General features: G+C 39.7%; 2 protein-coding genes across 3 annotated transcripts in view; one reads left to right on the top strand and one right to left on the bottom strand.

Moving 5' to 3' along the window:
• Nucleotides 1–8,896, top strand: part of tanc1b (tetratricopeptide repeat, ankyrin repeat and coiled-coil containing 1b) — a 99,194-nt gene extending 90,298 nt beyond the window's left edge. The window contains exons 20-27 of one of the 2 annotated variants that reach the window (XM_058082078.1): nt 945–1,068; nt 1,159–1,334; nt 1,425–1,557; nt 3,657–3,686; nt 3,796–3,887; nt 5,321–5,467; nt 5,567–5,667; nt 7,050–8,896. In XM_058082078.1, the coding sequence (XP_057938061.1) occupies nt 945–1,068; nt 1,159–1,334; nt 1,425–1,557; nt 3,657–3,686; nt 3,796–3,887; nt 5,321–5,467; nt 5,567–5,667; nt 7,050–8,271 (2,025 nt within the window). In that variant the 3' untranslated portion in view covers nt 8,272–8,896. The remainder of the gene's footprint in view (nt 1–944; nt 1,069–1,158; nt 1,335–1,424; nt 1,558–3,656; nt 3,687–3,795; nt 3,888–5,320; nt 5,468–5,566; nt 5,668–7,049) is intronic. The other variant, XM_058082079.1, reaches the window with a different exon arrangement.
• Nucleotides 8,897–9,328: 432 nt separating this feature from the next.
• Nucleotides 9,329–20,418, bottom strand: LOC131135843 (WD repeat, SAM and U-box domain-containing protein 1-like). The gene is made up of 11 exons (XM_058082200.1): nt 19,887–20,418; nt 19,622–19,809; nt 18,933–19,019; nt 17,401–17,494; nt 16,871–16,904; nt 16,753–16,793; nt 16,368–16,474; nt 15,437–15,466; nt 12,905–13,084; nt 10,217–10,351; nt 9,329–10,146 (listed from the first exon to the last, which is right to left on the bottom strand). The coding sequence occupies exons 1-11, from the start codon at nt 20,282–20,284 to the stop codon at nt 9,992–9,994; spliced, it is 1,449 nt and encodes a 482-aa protein (XP_057938183.1). The 5' UTR covers nt 20,285–20,418; the 3' UTR covers nt 9,329–9,991.
• Nucleotides 20,419–21,024: the final 606 nt, after the last annotated feature.

Below are 21,024 nucleotides of genomic sequence, written 5' to 3'. Positions count from 1 at the left end.
TTGTGCAAATATATGTTATGTTTTGTTATGTTAGTACTCACACTGTGTTCCATGAGACTGAGGTGTTTATGTCTGTGCTATAAAAATGAAGGGTTGTCCACATCTTCTATCTCATAGATTGTCCTTGAACTTAAGTAAAACTAAAATCATGCTGTTTGCTAACAGCAGAAAGGACACGCACCAGCAAATACAAATAGACGGTTTAGACATTGAAAGGGTGAAGGAAAATACATTTCTGGGGATCATAATAGATGAAAATATGATCCAGAAACCTCATATTACAAATATAAAACATAAGGTGGCTAGAAATATTTCAATATTGAACAAAGCAAAATTTGTTCTCAATAAGAAATCACTCCACACTCTTTATTGCTTTATCTTTATTTTACTTATTGTGTGGAAATATGGGCTAATAACTATAAAAGCAATCTTCACTCGCTAAATGTACTGCAAAAAAGGTCAGTAAGGATAATTCATAATGCCGCCTACAGAGAACATACTAACTCCTTATTTCTAAAATCACAAATACTTACATTTTCTGATATAGTTCATCTTCAAACAGCTAAAATAATGCATAATGCTAAAAATAACCAATTACCTAAAAAAAAGTATTGAACCAGTCATGATGTGCTATACATATCACTACATTGACACTTACTATGGTACCCATTATGTCATTGGATGATCATATCACCTTGTGCTTCGGTACAAGGTACATTATTAAAAAAAAATGTAAAAAAAAAAAACTTAAACTGTATTATGGAAAGCAGGAAGTGAACAAATGTAACAGTTACTGATTGTAAAAGTACCAGATGGAGGGGTATATTTTAATAAGCTTTGCTTCTTCCTACTCCTTTTGGACATGTGGAACTGTGAACTGATTATATGATGCATTCAAATGCATGATGCATTCAAATGAAATAAAACCATTACCATTACCATAGATTGCAGAGCTGCTGTTGCAGCACGGTGCAGACGTTAACATCAGTGACAAACAGGGAAGAACATTGCTGATGGTGGCAGCCTGCGAGGGTCACCTAACCACTGTTGAGTTTCTTCTCTCGAAAGGTGAGCTCCAACTACGCAACACCCCCAAAGCGGCTATATAGGGAAGAGTATGGCGAGGGGGGGGCTAACTCTAATGTTTGTGTGGCAAAGGTGCATCTTTGACTTCCATGGACAAGGAGGGGCTGACGGGCCTCAGCTGGGCGTGTTTAAAAGGACAAAAGAACGTCGTGCAGCTTTTGGTGGAGAAAGGCTCGGTCATCGACCACACTGATAAAAATGGACGAACTCCGCTGGACCTGGCTGCTTTCTTTGGAGATGCGGAGATTGTACGTGACACGCACGACTCCCGTTCTGAGCCATTATTAAGCCCAGCTTAGGACATCTGGTGCAATGCTTAACTTGTACGCCGCCTTCAGGTTCAATATTTGGTGGAAAAAGGCGCGGTGGTGGAGCACGTGGACTACAGCGGGATGAGGCCCCTAGACCGAGCCATCGGCTGTCGGAACACCTCGGTAGTGGTCACGCTGCTGAAGAAAGGGGCCAAACTGGGTATGTTTTTTTTAATGTGTTTACCTCACATAATATTACATAATATCATATATAAACATGAAGTTAAGCAAATCATAGAATCATAACACATGTCCGATCCTTGAGGCTTTTTTTTTTTTTGAGTGGCCGCATCTCTCCATGTCACTAGTGTGTGTGAGTGACAGGAAGAAAACCTCAGATTTTGCACCACCTGTTGGTTTGCATGTATAAGTCTGTTGAAACCGCCTTTGTTGTTGGGAAAGATATTGTTTAATATTCACATCACGGTTCTAACTAAATATGTTAGATATTGGCTTTCTTCCATATTCATATTTCGTATTGTGCATCAACTCAAACCGATATTAGCTGTTTCCCTCCAACTCATGTCGTAATGACCACATGATGCTTCTTCTTCTGTGTTGCTATACTGGATGCATTTAACAAATCAACACTTTGTGCTAAAAATGCAATATAATTCATAAGAAAAACTGCATGTGCCCATATTATCCACACTCCATACTGCATACTCAATTCATCAGACAGTATGCAAAACGTTCAGCGTACTACATGATAACCCACAATGCATTGCGCTCCTACCCGAGCCCAAATCGACAGGCTGAAGTTGATTTCACTTTCGCTCTAAACTCTTTAAATATAACTTTATTGAGGTTTCTTTTTAAATCAGGCAAGAAAATGGCCGTTTAGATCCCGATCCCATTTATTTGTCCAAATACCAACCGTACATTTTTGTTCGGACGAATTCGGCAAAATTGAAATGAGCAACGCACACGGTTATTTTATTTTCACAAAATAAAACACCCCCTTACTTTTCTCATACAAAAACCATAGTGATAAATCACTGCTTTTACTTTGAAAACCAGAAGCGAACCGACTCGCAGTATATATCCTGCTTGACACCGCCGTTTGGTCCATCCTGCTGCTTCAGACAACATTTTTTTTTTTGACGTGACGTGACGTCGCGTTGCATCCTGGGTAATATGACACACTGCATACTCAAATAGTTAGTATATAGTAATAGTAGTATAGTATGTATAGTTTAAGTTTTAGTTTTTATTTATTTATTTAAAAAAAATATATATATATATATATATATATATATATAATAAATATATATAAATATATTAAAAAAAAAATTGCACATACCGAACTCAAATAGTTAGTATATCGTAATAGTAGTATAGTATGTATAGTTTAAGTTTTTGTTTTTATTTATTTATGTAAAAAAATGTATATATATATATTTTTTTTTAATATAAAAATAATATAGAAAATAATATTAAATATATATATATATATTTTTTTTTTTTTGGCACATACCGAAGTACTAGGTGATATGACCATACAATGGACATAATGTGAAAATATTCTGAGGAAAAAAATTTAATTTTACAAGCATAACGTTATCATATTACGAGGAAAAATGACATCACAAGTTGTAATATTAAAGAAAATTACTACTACTATGGGAAACAAACAAAGCAACAAATAAATTTGTAATTTTTTTGAAAATGAGTTTGCAGAAAACATTATAATGTTATGTCAATAAAGTCAAAATGTTATTAGAATAAAGTCATAATTATGAGAAGAAAACCTACAAAAATAGTTGGACAAAAAAACGGCATAAATGAAACAAAAAGTTGCAATTTAACATTTGTATATTAATGACTTGGTCTAATATTTTAATAATATAAGTAAGTATAACTTCTTTTTGTGGAGAATTCAAAATGAACACACAGCAACTCCAGCCTTGAGAACGTGAGTGTGTGTGTTTGCCAGAGAAAGTGAAAATAAAAGCTCATGGCTTTCAGAGAAAGTAGATTCTAATTTAGTGGAATGCTGTGGAAAAACACTGTGTGTGTGTGTGTGTGTGTGTGTGTGTGTGTGTGTGTGCTTCCTTTACTGTCTCATGTGCTGCTCAGCTAAGTTTAGACCAGGACTTATCACCTTAATGACATACATGGCAGCTATCTTATCTGCAGAACCTTTCCAGCTCCGTGTTTTCCTTTCACAATAAATGACTCCTTTTTTTCTCAAGCATGACCTCTTTCTTCTCTTCCCCTTCTGCTAACTCTTTGTCAACCCGCCGTCGCTATACTAAGGCCACAGAACGTCTCCTTACGATCGATCAGGTACAATCTTTAGGTAACTTTGCCTCGTGTCAGCTTGCAGAGAAAATACATTGTGACGACCCTGCAGGCCGTGTGGCGTTTGCGAACTAACGTCTCCTTCCGTCCGCAGGGAACGCCGCTTGGGCCATGGCGACCTCCAAGCCTGATATCCTCATCATCCTGCTGCAGAAGTTGATGGAGGAAGGGAATCTGCTTTACAAGGTACAGTTGGAGAAGCCGTTTCCTGGTTTGCATGAAAACATACCGTACTGGATGGAAATATTCCCATGGATGCTTTGACTTTTTACTAACAGAAAGGTTCAAGTTTACTGGTAAATGTGTTGCTGTTTATGATGCATTCGAAATGTAAACAATAACTTCATTTATTTACAGATTTGTTTCTGTGTCTACACGTGTTTTTGTGTTAGTAGAAATATCAGTATCAGCATTTAAAGACATTTTTACATACAACTTAAAAATTTCAAAATTTCAAATTTCAAATCAAAGCTTAAAATATTAGACCAAGTCGTTAATATACAAAATTTTTGTTTAATTTCTGTCGTTTTTTTCCAACTATTTAAACTTTCTTCTTGTAGATTTTCTTCTCATAATCATGACTTTATTTTCATAACATTTTGACTTTATTGACATAACATTATAATGTTTTCTGAAACCTAATTTTCCAAAAATTACAAATTTATTTGTTGCTTTGTTTGTTTCCCATATAGTAGTAATTTTCTTTAATATTACAACTTGTGATGTCATTTTTCCTCGTAATATGGTAACGTTATGCTTGTAAAATTACATTTTTTTTTCTCAGAATATTTTCACATTATGTCCATTGTATGACCAAAAAAAAAAATATATATATATATAGTTTTTTTTATAAAAAAATATATATAGTTTTTTTTATAAATAAATAAAAACCAAAAACGTAAACTATATTAGGAAAGCAGGAAGTGAACAAATGTAACAGTTACTGATTGTAAAAGTACCAGATGGAGGGGTAGGATTTAATAAGCTTTGCTTCTTCCTACTCCTTTTGGACATGTGGAACTGTGAACTGATTATGTGATGCATTCAATTGTAATCTGATGCATGTTCAAATGAAATCAAACCATTACCATTACCATTACCATTACCATTACCACATATTCTTGTAAAACTTCAGTTTTTGTCATATTTACTTATATTGGGTTAAACGGATGGGTTAAAACAACTGGGTTAAAATATTCAAACATTCCCATATAAGTGTAAAAAGAAGCGAACCGGTGTTTCCAATGAAAGGTTAAAATATTCAAACCTATTTTTCTCTTGCAAGTGTAAAAAGAAGTGAACCATTGAAATGGTACAATATGAAAACAATGGCTACTTTGTCAACTCTCCTAATTTTAATGGCAAATGCTGGACTCACAGATGCAATTCACATATTCAAGTGTAAAAAGAAGTTAAGCAGTGTCAGAGCGAAACGTACAAACAAGAACAGAGAAAAACCTTTTTTTAGTTTTATGACCATACTTTATAGCACGAGTGGAGCCATAGACTGCATATGTTGTGTGTGATGCACGAGTGCTGAGATGATCTAGAGAGCAGCCACCATGAGACTATTTGGCCGTTTCCTCCTCCTCATGTTTCACCCTTCATGTGTCCTCCAGAAAGGCAAGATGAAGGAGGCGGCTCAGAGGTACCAGTACGCTTTGAGGAAGTTTCCCAGGGAGGGATTTGGCGATGACCTGAAGGCATTCAAAGACCTGAGGGTCTCTCTGTACCTCAATCTCTCCCGCTGTCGCAGAAAAACCAACGTGAGTTTTATATTAGTATTTATGCCATGAAAGGTTTTTGCACTAAACAATACATAATATAATACTTATAATATAATACTTTGTTTCTGCTTGTCATAGGACTTTGGGATGGCCGAGGAGTTTGCATCAAAAGCACTGGAGCTCAAACCAAAATCCTATGAGGCCTACTACGCTCGGGCACGAGCTAAAAGGAGCAGCAGGTAAATGTTAGATTCCTATAAAAAATATATATATATATATATATACATACATATATATCAAACAGATACTTTGTACTGTACAGGCTGAATGATATCAGTCAGCTCAAATTGTCAAAGCAAGGTCTATAAAGTCATGTTTGGAGGAGTTTGGTACCTGGGACCTGGTACCTGGTACCTGGTACCTGGTACCTGGTACCTGGTACCTGGTATATACCAAAATAAAGATTCAACTATCATTTTTCATCAGCTAAAAAAAGTTTGTTTTTACCCTTTTCCGGTCTCTAGTAATCAGTAATCCGCTGCACGGAGGTCGAGTGGTTAGCGCGCAGACCTCACAGCTAAGAGACCCGAGTTCAATCCCACCCTCGGCCATCTCTGTGTGGAGTTTGCATGTTCTCCCCGTGCATGCGTGGGTTTTCTCCGGGTACTCCGGTTTCCTCCCACATTCCAAAAACATGCTAGGTTAATTGGCGACTCCAAATTGTCCATAGGTATGAATGTGAGTGTGAATGGTTGTTTGTCTATATGTGCCCTGTGATTGGCTGACCACCAGTCCAGGGTGTACCCCGGCCTCTCGCCTGAAGACAGCTGGGATAGGCTCCAGCACCTTCCGCGACCTTTGTGAGGATAAGAAAATGAAAAATGAATGAATGAATGAATGAACAAAAATAACTTACACTTTGACAAAAATGTTGTTTTACATGATTTTTTTTTTTTACCGTGAACTATTCACAATTTGCACATTTTAAAATGAACTGTGTACACGCGCATGTGTATGCGTTAGAATTTTACTTCAATGCGTAACCTGCACACTACACTCCTCCATGCTTCCTTTGGAGCGTTTTAATATACTTAATAATACAATAATACAATAATAATACATCAAATCCACTCAAATCCACTCTGGCCACCTTAAAACTGCACTAAACATTCATTCATTCATTCATTTTCATCTTTGGGCGAGAGGCGGGGTACACCCTGGACTGGTGGCCAGCCAATCACAGTGCACATATAAACAAACAACCATTCACACTCACATTCATACCTATGGACAATTTGGAGTCGCTAATTAACCTAGCATGTTTTTGGAATGTGGGAGGAAACCGGAGTACCCGGAGAAAACCCACGCATGCACGGGGAGAACATGCAAACTCCACACAGAGATGGTGGGATTGAACTCGGGTCTCCTAGCTGTGAGGTCTGCGCGCTAACCACTTGACCACCGTGCAGCCTGCACTAAACGTGGTATCTTTTATTGTGCAAAAAAACTTGAAAGTGGGCTTCAAACATAAGATCATGTTAAAGTCCATACAGTATGATAGTATGCATATTTGTTGCATTGTACTTTATTATTATTAATTACAAATATCTTTCGTCTGCAGGCAGTTTTCTGCGGCACTCGCCGACTTGCACGAAGCCGCCAAGTTGTGCCCCAACAACCGTGAGATCCGTCGATTGCTGTCCCGGGTGGAGGACGAGTGTAAACAAATGCAGCGCGCTCAAACCAAAGGAAGCCTGGAAGGAACCACAATGGCCGCCGCCTGCAGCCAAGCCTCAGGAGGTCCTGACTCTGACCAGGAGCACGATGAAGATCAGGAGGAGTCTTCTGAGTGGAGCCAAAGAGACATCCCGGAAGACAAAGTCGAGCGGACGGCGGAAGCGTGTTGGTCGTTTAGTCGAGCGTCTGAAGGCGGCGGCGGCAGCAACGTAAGTCATCACAACCCCGGCAGGCTTCCTCCTCATCGTTACCCTCGGGAGCACCGTGAAGCCATGACCCCCCAAGGTCTGGTGCTGCAGCCCACCAAGCAGGCCCAGATCGTCAAGACGAACCAACACATGAGCTCCATGCAGGCAGGGGGCGGAGCTAAATCCCAGTATGCTCCATCCAGCCCGTTACCTAGCCGTCACATGTCAAGTATGCTGAAACCCGGGCCAGGAATCGACATCAGTCCGCTCCCGACGCCGACTGACGGGAGCCGTGTGACTCACTGCGACGAGAGCCTGCACTCCTCTCAGGCGTCAAAGATTCTCTCGGCGCATTCCGCCTCGTCTCTGGACGTGTGCTCCGGTCCTGGTCCGCATCCCGAGTCCGGCAAGGATGCCAGCATGCGCGTGTCCAGCTCCACCAGCAGCTTGGCCTCCAGCAGCAGCCTGTCAGACAGCGGTAAGCTAGGCCCGGATGTCCGCTGCAAAGACAAGTCCAAACACAACCAGCAGGGCGGCGCTACAGCGGAGTACAAACCCAGACCCTTTATGGGCGTCACGGACAAAACAGCCCGCTTTCAGCAGCCGGCATCTCGCGGTCGCATGGCCTCAGACGCTCCACCCGTCGACGGCGAGCCGCTTTATGGCAAAGTGGCGAACTCTTACCACGATCAGCACAGAGCGCCGAATACAACCGTCATGGCCGCCATGAGTAGCGTTCAAAATGGCATGCAACACGCTAAGGAGTACTCCTTCTGCCAAGCTGCCAACTGTTACAAAGAGTCCAAGCCGGTGCTGCAGCACGCCTTCATGGACGCCAAGTCCAAGCAGGGCGCCAACCCCGCCCTTCACATCACGTCCATGAAGCCAAAGCGATCCTTTATTGAGTCCAACGTGTAGACGAAGCAAGGAGAAAACTTCTGTTACATGATTGACACTTTGCACTGACAGTGGGCGGGGCTAGTCTTTATGAGAGAAGAAACAAGACGTGGTCATTCCTGTGTTCCAACCAGCTTTCTCCTGTTGTGTCTTTGTAGAAATATGTAACTTTTTCCATCCTTTTTTTTTCAGTTTTATGCACAATGTTTAAAAAAGGTGTTGTAAAGGAAAAAGCACATTTGTTAAATATGTTTGTACAGGAGAAGAATCAGCATTAACACAGACTTGAACGTCTCTTGTGTATCTGCTTGTTTGTTGCTGTCTAGATTAATTTATTTACCAACGGCTTCGATGTAAGAGCAATATATTTTATATAGTTATTTTTGCACAGCTACTAAGACGTTTTCTTGTATCTTATTGGGTTTAAGTGCATGCATACATTTCGCAGTTTACATTATATCTCATCGGGAGTGTCATTCGCTCTTAATTTCATAAGGATGTTCAATGCAACTGCTCAATGCCATGTTTGATTGTTTTTCAGTATTGTGAGCTTTTACTAGCCGTGATCACATACTGTAAAAGGAGTTCTGCTGCCATGGCAACCATGGCTGAGAAATAAAAGACCCGCTGAGGGACAACAAATACGTTTACTTTGACTTATTCCGAAATCAACAAGGAGAAACGGTGTGCTAATCATACAAGGAATGTGATTAGTTTTATTTGGTATTCTTATTTTAAACACAGTTTTAAGTTAATTGAACTCATGTTTAACAGTCTTATAAACTTATGTTTAATTTGTCAACAATTTTCATTTTTGGGTATATCATGTATCATGTATCACGCCAATTCACCGTCAAATATTAAACGTATCACACATACAAAAAGAAGTAATATCGAGAAAAAATATGTTTTTACTAAAAAAATAAAATTAATAATATTAATAATAATATAAGAATAATAATAATAATATTATAAATAATATTATTTATAATAATATTATAAATATATAAGGAAAAAGTCAAACTATAAGAATAAAGTTGTTCTTTTAGAGCAGAGGTGTCCAACATATGGCCCGTGGAACAGTTGAAGCTTGTTTTATTGTGGCCCAAGGTACTTGATAGAAATAAATTAACCGAAAAAATACAGAGAAAAATGTATATTTTTTTTAGTAGAGGTATCACGTCACAATACTACACAATATTGGGTTCATAAAAAGGACAGAATATTATATTTTCATATATATTACTTTTAATGATGCCAGTTCTAGCTGCTGTTATGTTAGATAAATAGCAGATTGTAGCATACTGTCATTTTTTGTTTACAATAAAATAACTACAGTTCCCACAATGCTTAGCGTAAGGTAACAGAAGGGGTGATTTTTTTGAAATTAGATGCTCATATCACATCTTGATAGAAGTCATGTGCTGTTATTGTATTTAAATCTGACAAATATGACGTATGTTTGATCAAATGTATGATTGCACAACACCAAGGTAGGTAGGATTGCAAGATTTACAGTGTCACATCGAAATGAGAAATATTGTTTTGATCACACAAGATACCATAATTTTTGCAATTTTACAAATTTACAAAAATATGAAAGTAATAGGCCGCACCGTGGACAAGTGGTTAGCATGTAGGCGAGACAGTCATGATATCGGAAAGACCTAGGTGCGATTCTCCGCAACTAATCAGCCACAGAGGAGGTGCACGTCCCAACATAGATACTCATGCTGAGGCGTCACGGGTGGCCACACCTCCATCGACTGATGGCCATCTTCAGCGCTCTATTTGGCGTGAGCAGCGTGGTCTGCAGGGGAAGGTTTGTCATCGGACTGCTTCTGTTCTTTCCTCTGATCCAGCTCTCGATGGACTCCCGTTCATAGGAAAAGCCATCTAGGGAGCAGACGTGTGTTATTGCGACAAGAGACGCCGCTAGTGAGTAAGACATGTAGGATGCTGTCACCTGCGGCGATGACGGGATCCTTCATCAGCTCCCTGGTGATGGGACACGCAAACTCATCGGGGCAGTCAGAAGCGCTGAGCTCCATCTTCAGGGCCTGGATGCTCCTCAGGAGACGAGCACGGAGGCCTACAGACTCTTAAGAAGACGCAGACAAAGTGCTGCTGAGTTACATCACAGGTTGGTGCTGCAACCTTTTGCAATACTTCAAACTTGCTGAAGAAAAGACAATCGTTTCCCTCAAGTCAGAGAGACGACTATGTTGTCGTTTTTGGTCACAGGAATAAAGTCTTGGACCGCTTTTGGTTGTGTGACAGGACAGTGACGGATAGTCAGAAAAGTGTGATGACAACCATAGATGAGAAAATTGTACTTATGACACAGTAAAGTGACAACACCATTATGTGTGGTCTGATGCTGGACTTTGGCGTACTTCAAATGAAGGATGCCTTTGGAACTCGCCTGAAGTCGCCTCAACTTTGACCGCTGCTTCACATCAATTAACCTCAAACAACTGGAACAATAGCAATTGACCATCCATGGTCAAAGGTCAAAGGTCAAAGAAAGACGCCAAGGCATGCAAGGACCTGGCATGCCTTGGACAGTTCCTGGACTACAAACTGCATCTGGCAAATGACTAGAACCTGACCACACTGGCACTAGTCTACTCTAGTAAAACTCTACAAAAAGGCAATACTACACCCAGAAGCATTGTTTAAAGGGGACCTATTATATTTTTTCTACTTTTTTGACCTATAAATGTTGTTAGAATGTTGTATTCTCGTGTTAAACCATGCCAAAGTTTCAGATAATGATGTTGGCGAAGAAGTTTGGGATGGCTCAAAAGGTTCGGTTTCAAAAGGCGTGGTAAAACTTCCTTATATGGGCATGGATGTAAGCCAGATAAATGGGTCATTTTTTTAAATATGGGTATATTAAATTTTTGTTTTTATTCTTGAAATTATTTTCTACTTTTTCTAATTTTTTTGTAAATTTGTTTCGGATTTTCTGACTTTTATTTCCAATTTTTGTAAATTTTAAATTAAAAATTAATTGTGTTTCAATTTTTGTACACTTCATTTGTGTACACATGGATGTCAGGAGTGTGGTGACCGGTCCAGGGTGCACCCTGCCTCTCGCTCAAGGTCAACTGGGATAGGCTCTAGCGTACCCCCACAACCCTAGTGAGGACAGGCTATTTTGCTATGGAATGCGTTGCTTCCACAGTAAACTTCAGCTCTACAGATGCCATGTCTGCTCTGCAGGCATCAGCTTTTTCCACTTTTTGACCTATAAATGTTGTTAGAATGTTGTATTCTTGTGTCAAACCATGCTAAAGTTTCAGATAATGATGTTGGCGAAGAAGTTTGGGATGGCTCAAAAGGTTCAGTTTCAAAAGGCGTGGTAAAACTGCCCCTTTGTGACATCACAGAGGAACAGACTTCCTTATATGGGCATGGATGTAAGCCAGATAAATGGGTCATTTTTTTAAATATGGGTATATTAAATTTTTGTTTTTATTCTTGAAATTATTTTCTACTTTTTCTAAATTTTTTGTAAATTTGTTTCAGATTTTCTGACTTTTATTTCCATTTTTTGTAAATTTTAAATTAAAAATTAGTTGTGTTTCAATTTTTGTACACTTCATTTGTGTACACTTGGATGTCAGGAGTGTGGTGACCGGTCCAGGGTGCACCCTGCCTCTCGCTCAAGGTTAACTGGGATAGGCTCTAGCGTACCCCCGCAACCCTGTGAGGACAGGCTATTTTGCTATGGAATGCATTGCTTTAAAGTCCACAGTAAACTTCAGCTCTACAGATGCCATGTCTGCTCTGCAGGCATCAACTTTTTCCACTTTTTGACCTATAAATGTTGTTAGAATGTTGTATTCTCGTGTTAAACCATGCCAAAGTTTCAGATAATGATGTTGGCGAAGAAGTTTGGGATGGCTCAAAAGGTTCGGTTTCAAAAGGCGTGGTAAAACTGCCCCCTTTGTGACATCACAGAGGGACAGACTTCCTTATATGGGCATGGATGTAAGCCAGATAAATAGGTCATTTTTAAAAATATGGGTAATTTCAATTTTTGTTTTTAATTTCTTGAAATTATGTTCAAATTTTCTACTTTTTCTAAATGTGTTTCCATTTTTTGTAAATTTGTTTCAGATTTTCTGACTTTTATTTCTTCTAAAAATTTGTTTCAATTTTTGTACACTTCATTTGTGTACACTTGGATGTCAGGAGTGTGGTGACCGGTCCAGGGTGTACCTTGCGTCTCGCCCAAGGTCAACTGGGATAGGCTCTAGCATACCCCCGCAACCCAGTAAACTTCAGCTCTACAGATGCCATGTCTGCTCTGCAGGCATCAGCTCCAACATGTTATGGCCTCAGCCATCGTAAATGTGACTATTGCTAACCTGTGCTCCCAACTTGAGGCCAGTATTCGAGGTTGGCGTGACGACCAGGAGCACTGATTGACACCTTGGCTGATGTTGTAGCTGCCAATCATATTGTCACAGGGATTACGCAAAAAAGGTTGTGTCCTCACAATCTATTGTGTGTGCGTGCGTTAGAGGATAATCAGAACATTTACAAAAGCGGCTTATGTTTATGCTTGTCATTTCAGGATCAAAGAAATCCCAGGAATCTCTGTTAACACGCGTTCATGCAGTATTCCGTCCGCCCTCCTCACCGATTCCCATCTCCATGGCCGTCTCCTTGCTCAGTTGGCTCAGCTCTGCCCCGTCCATGTTGTTGGCTCGGAAGATGGTGAGAAGCTCATCCAGACCTTCTTCACGTAGCCAAGCCTGGACATCCTCCTCCGACCAATCAGGGAGCAGAAGCCTGGAGAAAGACGCTTGCTGCTTCCTTCCTGCCAAAAACACACCACACAGGAAGAATGGAAGTGCTAGTCAAAGATCCTCTATTGACAGATGAACGCTTGGTTCTTTACGGACCAGAAAGATATGAAGATTCTCCACATGAAATGAGTGTTTTGCTGTTTTTAAAGGATTGCAAAGATGCTAGTCAAAGATCATCTATTGGTCAGGACCATTCTGTTTTTAAGACTACTATAAAAACTCTAGTGAGAGATCCCATATAAAAGTGTGACTCAAAGAGTCATTTTACTAGGAGCGCTTTACTAACATACAATTCATCAAACAGCAACTTAACACTCACCTGACTAAGGTGTACCTGACAAATATATAAACATGCACCAATATGATTTTGAAATGAAAAAATAACTTTCTTAAATTTTCCAATAAAGCATTGCAATCCGAGCAACGCATTCATTGTGGCGCTGCAATGATATCAGCCTCCCTCTGTGCTCCTCTGGTGGACCATCCACCATTTTCTGTGTTACTCCGGTGAACTGGTCCCCTGGTAGTAATGCATTATGGGTAGGTGTTAAAAAAGCTGCTTTTTGTTATTGTAATGTATATTTCTTAGGTACATTTTGAGTGTTAAGTGTCTGTGTGATGAGTTTAATGTAATGTAAAGATTGACCCCCTGAAATTTCCAATGGGTTGACAAGCTTGTGGTCAAATAAAGAGCCGCCTAGTCCTCACAGACTGGTGTGCGCTACAATATGTTATTTTATGACGTGCACAGTAACTTAAAGATCCTTTATATGACAGCTTTTCAATCTTTAAGGACATACTGCAAAAACGTGAGTGAAAGATACTCAGTATGAGTTTAGCTTCCTGCTTTTTTTCAGGACCAAAAGCGGAAAAAATGATTATATAAAAAAACCTTCTGAATGTATCGCCACTTTAATACATACGTGTATACTGTAGGGCGTAGCGATCTTGTGCACACATCCTAACCAACCTTCATGTGACATTATGATGATCTATCATATGAGGCTGAGACGAAGTGTGTGCCAGGTTAATGATGCCTCACAGCAGCAGTCATCATCATCACCATAACACTCCCCACCTAGGCTAGAATTTCAAATCATCCTTCCTTGAGGTCGGATACTCCTAAGCATGAGTGGTCATTGCTTTTTAGAAAAGCTTTTACGTGCATAGGCAGTTTTACACGACACTGTTTGCACACATTCATACGTATGTGTACCTTTATATTAAGACGACAGACACACACTTGGAGCCTTGTATAGCACAGTGGAAGTCTATTTGTGTTATTAGGACTACATGTCACCACCACATTGGCCCAAATGATGCAGTGTGGAGTCTTGCAGTCTAGATGGCTGAGTCATGGACTCGTTGTGCCAGAAGCAAACCTCAGAGTCTTTTTTTTTAATCACTTGAGCAGATGCAGACGTAGGAAAGCTCACGTCAGCATCTTCACCGGTCACAACATTAGGCACAACTTGAGAATCTAATACATAGAAAATGTTGCCTTTATAAACATCATATTCACGAACTTAAACTAAAAAAGCAACATAATAGAAATAAATTGTTATTATTATTATTGAGAAAATTGACACTACTAACCACTACTCATTAGTTTGTCATTAGTTCCTTAATAAGTACTTTAAATGTATGTGCCTTAGTTCTAACATTTTCTTACTATTGTCCCTCTTGTGGTGTTACATGGTAAAGGTAACTTTTATGGTACGTAACCATGCACAGTGGGCTATGTTGTGGTTGTCTACAACCATGCTTTGTATTCAATTACATTGGATTGCATAGATATATGTATTCAATGTGAGTGTGTGTTTGTGTTCTATTGTAAATTGGACATAATTACAGTTTTTTTTTATTATTCATATATTATTGTATTATATTATTTCCACAAAGTATAAATTCCTTGGTAAAACATTTATAAATTGTCAGATATAGCCTAAAACACTGTTTACAATCTTCTAAATCCACGGTTTATGAATGAAATAACATCCCTATAGTACTCTTTACAATTGCATTACCCCAAATTGTATACATAACATAAATAAGAGTACTTGGTAGAGAGTACTTGGTAGATTGTTTCATTACTGACACCTAGTGATCAATGTAGAATACTGCACACTGAATGCCTTATATTTGTATTTTACTTCATTGAAACCATTTCTATGTCTTCTGATGCATAAATAAACACATTCTATCTAAATATGCACATTATTTTACTATTCAAAGGCCTTATTTAACCACAAAACAGCATGAATATTATATTTTGATACACCGTGATAGAGCGAAGCCGCAAAATTTGAATCGACGAAGGATTACTGTACAGTACATTTAAAGAGTAATGGATGAGTATTGACCTTGGTGCATCGTCTGCACTGCCTCAGCTCCTGCAGACAGACATGAAGGAGAATACATTAACATGTGGGAGAAAAAAAAGAAGACCAACTAGAAGGCCAACAGAAAAAAAAAACAGAAGCATGAAAAACATTCACTGACATCAACGAGCGGGATTTTGTCAACATCAGCTTGACTGACGGCGAATGTAAGTTAAGCTGCTTTAGGATTCTGAAGGGGTTTTTTTCCCTCATATTGGGTTAGCGCCCAAAAAATTCACCTTCAATACAAAAAGTGTTTCCCGGTGCACCATTAAACATCCCATGCACATGATCGCGGCGCACACACACACAGCATGGATCTATAAAAACATTTTATAAAAGAACCGTTAAACCACAAGTGGATTAGTGAACAACCTTGTGTGTCTTAACAATCCACATCTCAAACAGACATGAAAATCAATAGAGTTCTTGCTTTGGCTTAGGTACGACAACATTTTTGGTTTACATACTAAAACATACACACACACACACGGGAGGCATGGATCTATAAAAGCATTTTGTAAAAGGACCGTTAAACCACAAGTGGATTAGTGAACAACCTTGCGTGTCTTAACCTCCACATCTCAAACAGACATGAAAATCAATAGAGTTCTTGCTTTGGATTAGGTACTACAAAAGTTTTGGTTTACATACTTGAAAAAAAATCTATGTTGCTCATTTTCAGGCCGCATAATGCAGAATACTGGTCATTAAATATCATTCAAATTATCCAGTGAAGGGCTATTGGGCTAACCTTTGACCTGGAGCGCTTCAAACATTTTGGGTCAGATCTCATTCAAAGAATTACCTTTCCTGGACCACAACTTCCTGTTTTCTAGGTGGCATTAAAGCATTACAGTAATCCTAAAGTAATAGTAAATAGTACTACAACTAGAACATGTTGTTTGTTTACCGGCTGTGAGGTGTCCATCTCCTATCTTCCACACGTTCACGGTTTTATCCATGGAGCCAGTGGCCATCCAGGGCATAGTGGGAGAAAAGGCCACGGCCGTCACATACCTGCAGGGAATGAGGAGGAACTCAGACTATGTGTTTGTGGTTGTGGCTAAAAGCGGCACACACCAAGAGATCAGCCTCTTTCATAAAAAAAAATCCACTTTCACATCTTAATTCCTCTGTGCTACTTGAAAGCACTCTGCTGGTCGCCGCACTTCAATAATGGAGAACGCTAGAAGTGCCTTGCTTTTGCGAGAGAGAAAAAAAAAAAACTAATCAAGCCACAAGCATATTTTGATGTGAAACACTGTATGTGTGTGTGTGTGTGTCATGCTTTTTACCTGTCGTGTTGCTTTAAAGTGTGAAGAAGTGTCCCTCTACCCTGTGGACACAAGTGGAGCAAGTTTACACTTTTAACACAACACAAATTAAGTCACAAACACACATTGTTGCAATTACCGTGTCATATATTGCAACACTTTTATCCACCGAGCTGTTGAAAAAAAAAAAGAAAAACGTGTTTAGCAACCATATGCAATGGCAGGTAAACAACGATGAGAAATACAGAAATAAATGAAACAACATGAGAGATTAATAAGGCATGAGAATTGATGGGAGTCAGGCTCTCAAGCATAACGTAACAGCTCCCTCTTGTGGCCGGACGTGGGATATATATATATATATATATATATATATATACATATATAGTATTCTTGTTTTCTTTGAAATTTGTAGAACTTTCATTCATTCATTTTCTACCGCTTATCCTCATGAGGGTCACAGGGGGCATGCTGGAGCCTATCCCAGCTGTCTTTGGGTACAACCTGGACTGGTTGCCAGCCAATCACAGGGCACATATAGACAAACAACCATTCACACTCACATTCATACCTATGGACAATTTGGAGTCGCTAATTAACCTAGCATGTTTTTGGAATTATAATTTAATATATGTATGTAATGTGTGTGTGTGTGTTCGTGTCGCTCACCCTGCAACAACAAGCTCTCCATCAGAGGAGAAGGCACAGCACAGAACTGGAGCACACTGACTGGTGAGTGTGTGAAGGAGCTTCACAACACATGCTGAGGGTCAACAACATACACTGTTACATGCGTACACACAACACTAGATGTGGGTGGGGGGTATCCCAGCGTTCTTTTGACGAGATGCAGGGCACATACACACAAACAATCATTCCCACTCTCATTCATACCTATGGACAATTTGGAGAATGTGGGAGGAAACCGGAGTCCCCGGAAAAAACCCATGTAACATCCTAATCACAAAATTAAAAAGGTATAGAATCGGAGGATTAGTTCTGAATTGAGCTAAAAGCTACCTGGCTAACAGGAACCATGTTTAAAGCTCAGAGAATTTACATCTGCAAATTCAAATATTGAATGTGGAGTACCCCAGGGGTCAACACTGGGACCAAAACTGTTCAGCTTGTATATCAATGACATTTGTAAAGTGATGAAAGACTTAAAGTTGGTATTCTTTGTGAATAATACTACTGGCTTTTGTTGATAAAAGAAGGTCATAGATGAAATGGCATTATTAAAAAAAATATTTAATGAAAATAGATTATCCTTAAGCCTAAGTAAACCAAAAATAACGATATTTGGGAATAGTAGAAAGAACACGTAAGAGAATAGATGGCGTGAACATTGAATTTACGACAAGAATGACGTGAATTTATGAGAGAAAGTAATCAATTTACAAGAATAAAAGTCGTAATATAACCTTTGCCTACGCCAAAGAATCACAATTTTATCGCCGTTACAGTAAATTATTCAAATTATTTGAGATTTCAAGAATAAACGAGAATAAAGTTGTAAACATATGAGAAAAAACTCATAACTTTATGTTCATGTAGAAATACCTTTGCACTCCTATTAGTCTTTATTTACAACACGTAGCTCGAATGTTAGCACAGGCTACCAAATCGCTGCAGGGACACAAGAGACGGTCACTGCAAGCTAACTCGTTAGCCTCAAATGTATTTATTCCAAACTTAAAAAAGGGTTTCAAAGTGAGTGGGGAAGAAGGACAAACTAAGAAACCAAAAACTTACCACTTCCACACGGGATGGGAGGACAACTTCTTTTGATTATGTCATGTCGGACATGCCATAGCTGACTTCATGCTGTGTGTTTCATCAATGTAACATTATGACTAGAATACGACACATACTGACTTAGGGTGAATGAGATATGTTTTTAAGTTTGCAGTGGGATACTACCACACACACACACACACACAGAGTGTATTTGTTCAGTTTGTTGCCTTTGGCAGCGTGACAAGTCTTTGTTACTGAGTCACAGCTGTTTCACCTGCTCGCAGCAAACACCACACACAATAAACTTGCACCGGAGGCGACAGCCATTGTGTTGTGTAAAGACAATACACCACAAACTCACTACAACTTTTCCTTCCATATGGGAGTAAAAATACAACATTCTATTTAGACACATTCATGACTTGACAGTACGTGATAATAGATTTATACATTGAACTTACCGTGTCCTTCATGGTGAGAGACCATCCATATCTTCAGCTGGCTGTCCTGTCCACAAGAGGCGAGGCGGACCTGAACATGGCTGTCCTCTATAAAGACAACAATATTAACTTGATATGATCAAAACAATAATTTTTAAAGTTCACCTTTAAAAATCCTCATATAAATAAATGAAGTAGTTTAAGTACTACTTCGATTGAGTAGTAGCAACATTTCTCTGTAGTGTTTTGCGAGCGTTAGCCATTCATTCATTAATTTTGTACCGCTTATCTTCACAAGGGTGCTGGAGCCTATCCCAGCTGTCTTCGGGCAGGAGGCGGGGTACACCCTGGACTTGTCAGCCAATCACAGGGCACATATATAAACAAACAACCATTCACACTCACATTCATACCTATGGACAATTTGGAGTGGCCATTTAATGTGGGAGGAAACCGGAGTACGCATGCAAACGAGGGTGGAATTGAACCCTGGTCTCTTAGCTGTGAGGTCTGTGCGCTAACCACTCGACTGCCATGCAGCCCGAGCATTAGCAAATTATATTTAATTACTGGGTGATCTGACACTTTTTCCATAAAAGACCCCTGATCTGCAGTGAGTTTTTCCTTGCCTCCATCATGTGGAGTATCATTAGTTTAATACATGAGTAGCATGGTTCTCGTCCTCAGGTTCAAAGTACTTCTGAACTCACCAATTTCAAACTGAGGTGCAAAGGTGCAGCAGGTGACCCCTAAGTCGTGAGCGTTCTTCTCAGCATGCAGCAGGCTGTTGTCCACGTCCCAAATTTGGAGGTCTCCCAGGGAGCAACCTGTCGCCACCTTGTGGCCGCATGGAGAGAAGCAACAGGCCACCACACTGGCCTCGCTCACTGGGGTGCATCTGTAGTACAGCAGGAGAACACAACACTATTATTATTGTTTTTAATGAAGATGCTACACTCACATAGACTACAATACCTTAGTAATGTTCTGGAGTTAAAGTCCCAAAGAGCCACACTTCCATCACTGGCCCCTGCCATCATGAGGGAGGAGTCGGGGGCCAGAGCGACCACTCGGAGGGGACTTCGGTTCGGGTGTTGTAGCTCTGAGTCCACCTCCCCGGACTTGCAGCTCCACACAAGAATGGAGCCATCAGCGCAGCAGCTGAGGAGGTAATCCCCACAGGAAGTGAAGCAGCAGCTGCGAACCCCGTATCCGTGAGCCGAGAGTGGGGAGCAAGGAAGTTCGGAGAAGTCTGAGGTGTTGTACAGTCGGAGGTTCTTGTCTCCTGAGCCTGTGGCCAGCAGGGAGGAGGAGAAGGTGCAGCACGTCACCTCATCAGTGTGATGTTGAAGACTGGTCACAAGTGACGCCATTTTGTCAAAAACTTATTGTTCTCACCTATGACACAAACCTGGAAGCACAAAGTCTCTACACATCATAAGCTATAAAACCTGATAGCAAAGAGTGGGCGGACCGACTCATATATCGAATACCGTGGTATTGGATCGATACTAATATGATGTAGCTATACTAAATATACCATGTACGCAAGGTGCAATGCTAGCATTTACAGTTAAAAGCATCAGTATCAGGAAAATGGGACGCCCAAGATACTGACCTTTGACCTGGATCCAGTCCTCCGACAAAATACAAACTTCACTGTAAACTTCAGTTATTATTAATACTGACTCAGTACTTCTTTGGTATCGAATCCATACGAAAATATGCAGTATCTTCCCAGCTCTGATAGCGGCTGTCACGTGACTGTCTTACACAATGTGCTGAAGCGACGCCTCCTTTAAAGAAAACGTACAAAGTAACTAAATTGACTAAATTACATTTAAATGACATGGTTTCTTTTTTATTGGTGATTCAAACTACACATGAGTTTTTCCAGAATATAATATTTTATTTACACACCGGGACTTTCACAATCTCATAAGAGCAAATGTAAGAGCTGCCTTTTATATACACAAGGGGGCGCCAAATAGTCAATGATTTGTGTATTTTAGACTTTCTTTATTGTCAATGCACTATAACACAGCAGTGAAATTGCCATTGAAATGTCGTTGCCTGGCTCCCGTATAATAATAAATAATAATAATGTGAATAA

This window comes from Doryrhamphus excisus, chromosome 9 (genome assembly GCF_030265055.1).
Source record: "Doryrhamphus excisus isolate RoL2022-K1 chromosome 9, RoL_Dexc_1.0, whole genome shotgun sequence".
Taxonomy (NCBI): Eukaryota; Metazoa; Chordata; class Actinopteri; order Syngnathiformes; family Syngnathidae; genus Doryrhamphus; species Doryrhamphus excisus.
The sequence above is the reverse complement of the archived record's forward strand: the minus strand, read 5'-3'. Positions and strand labels throughout refer to the sequence as shown.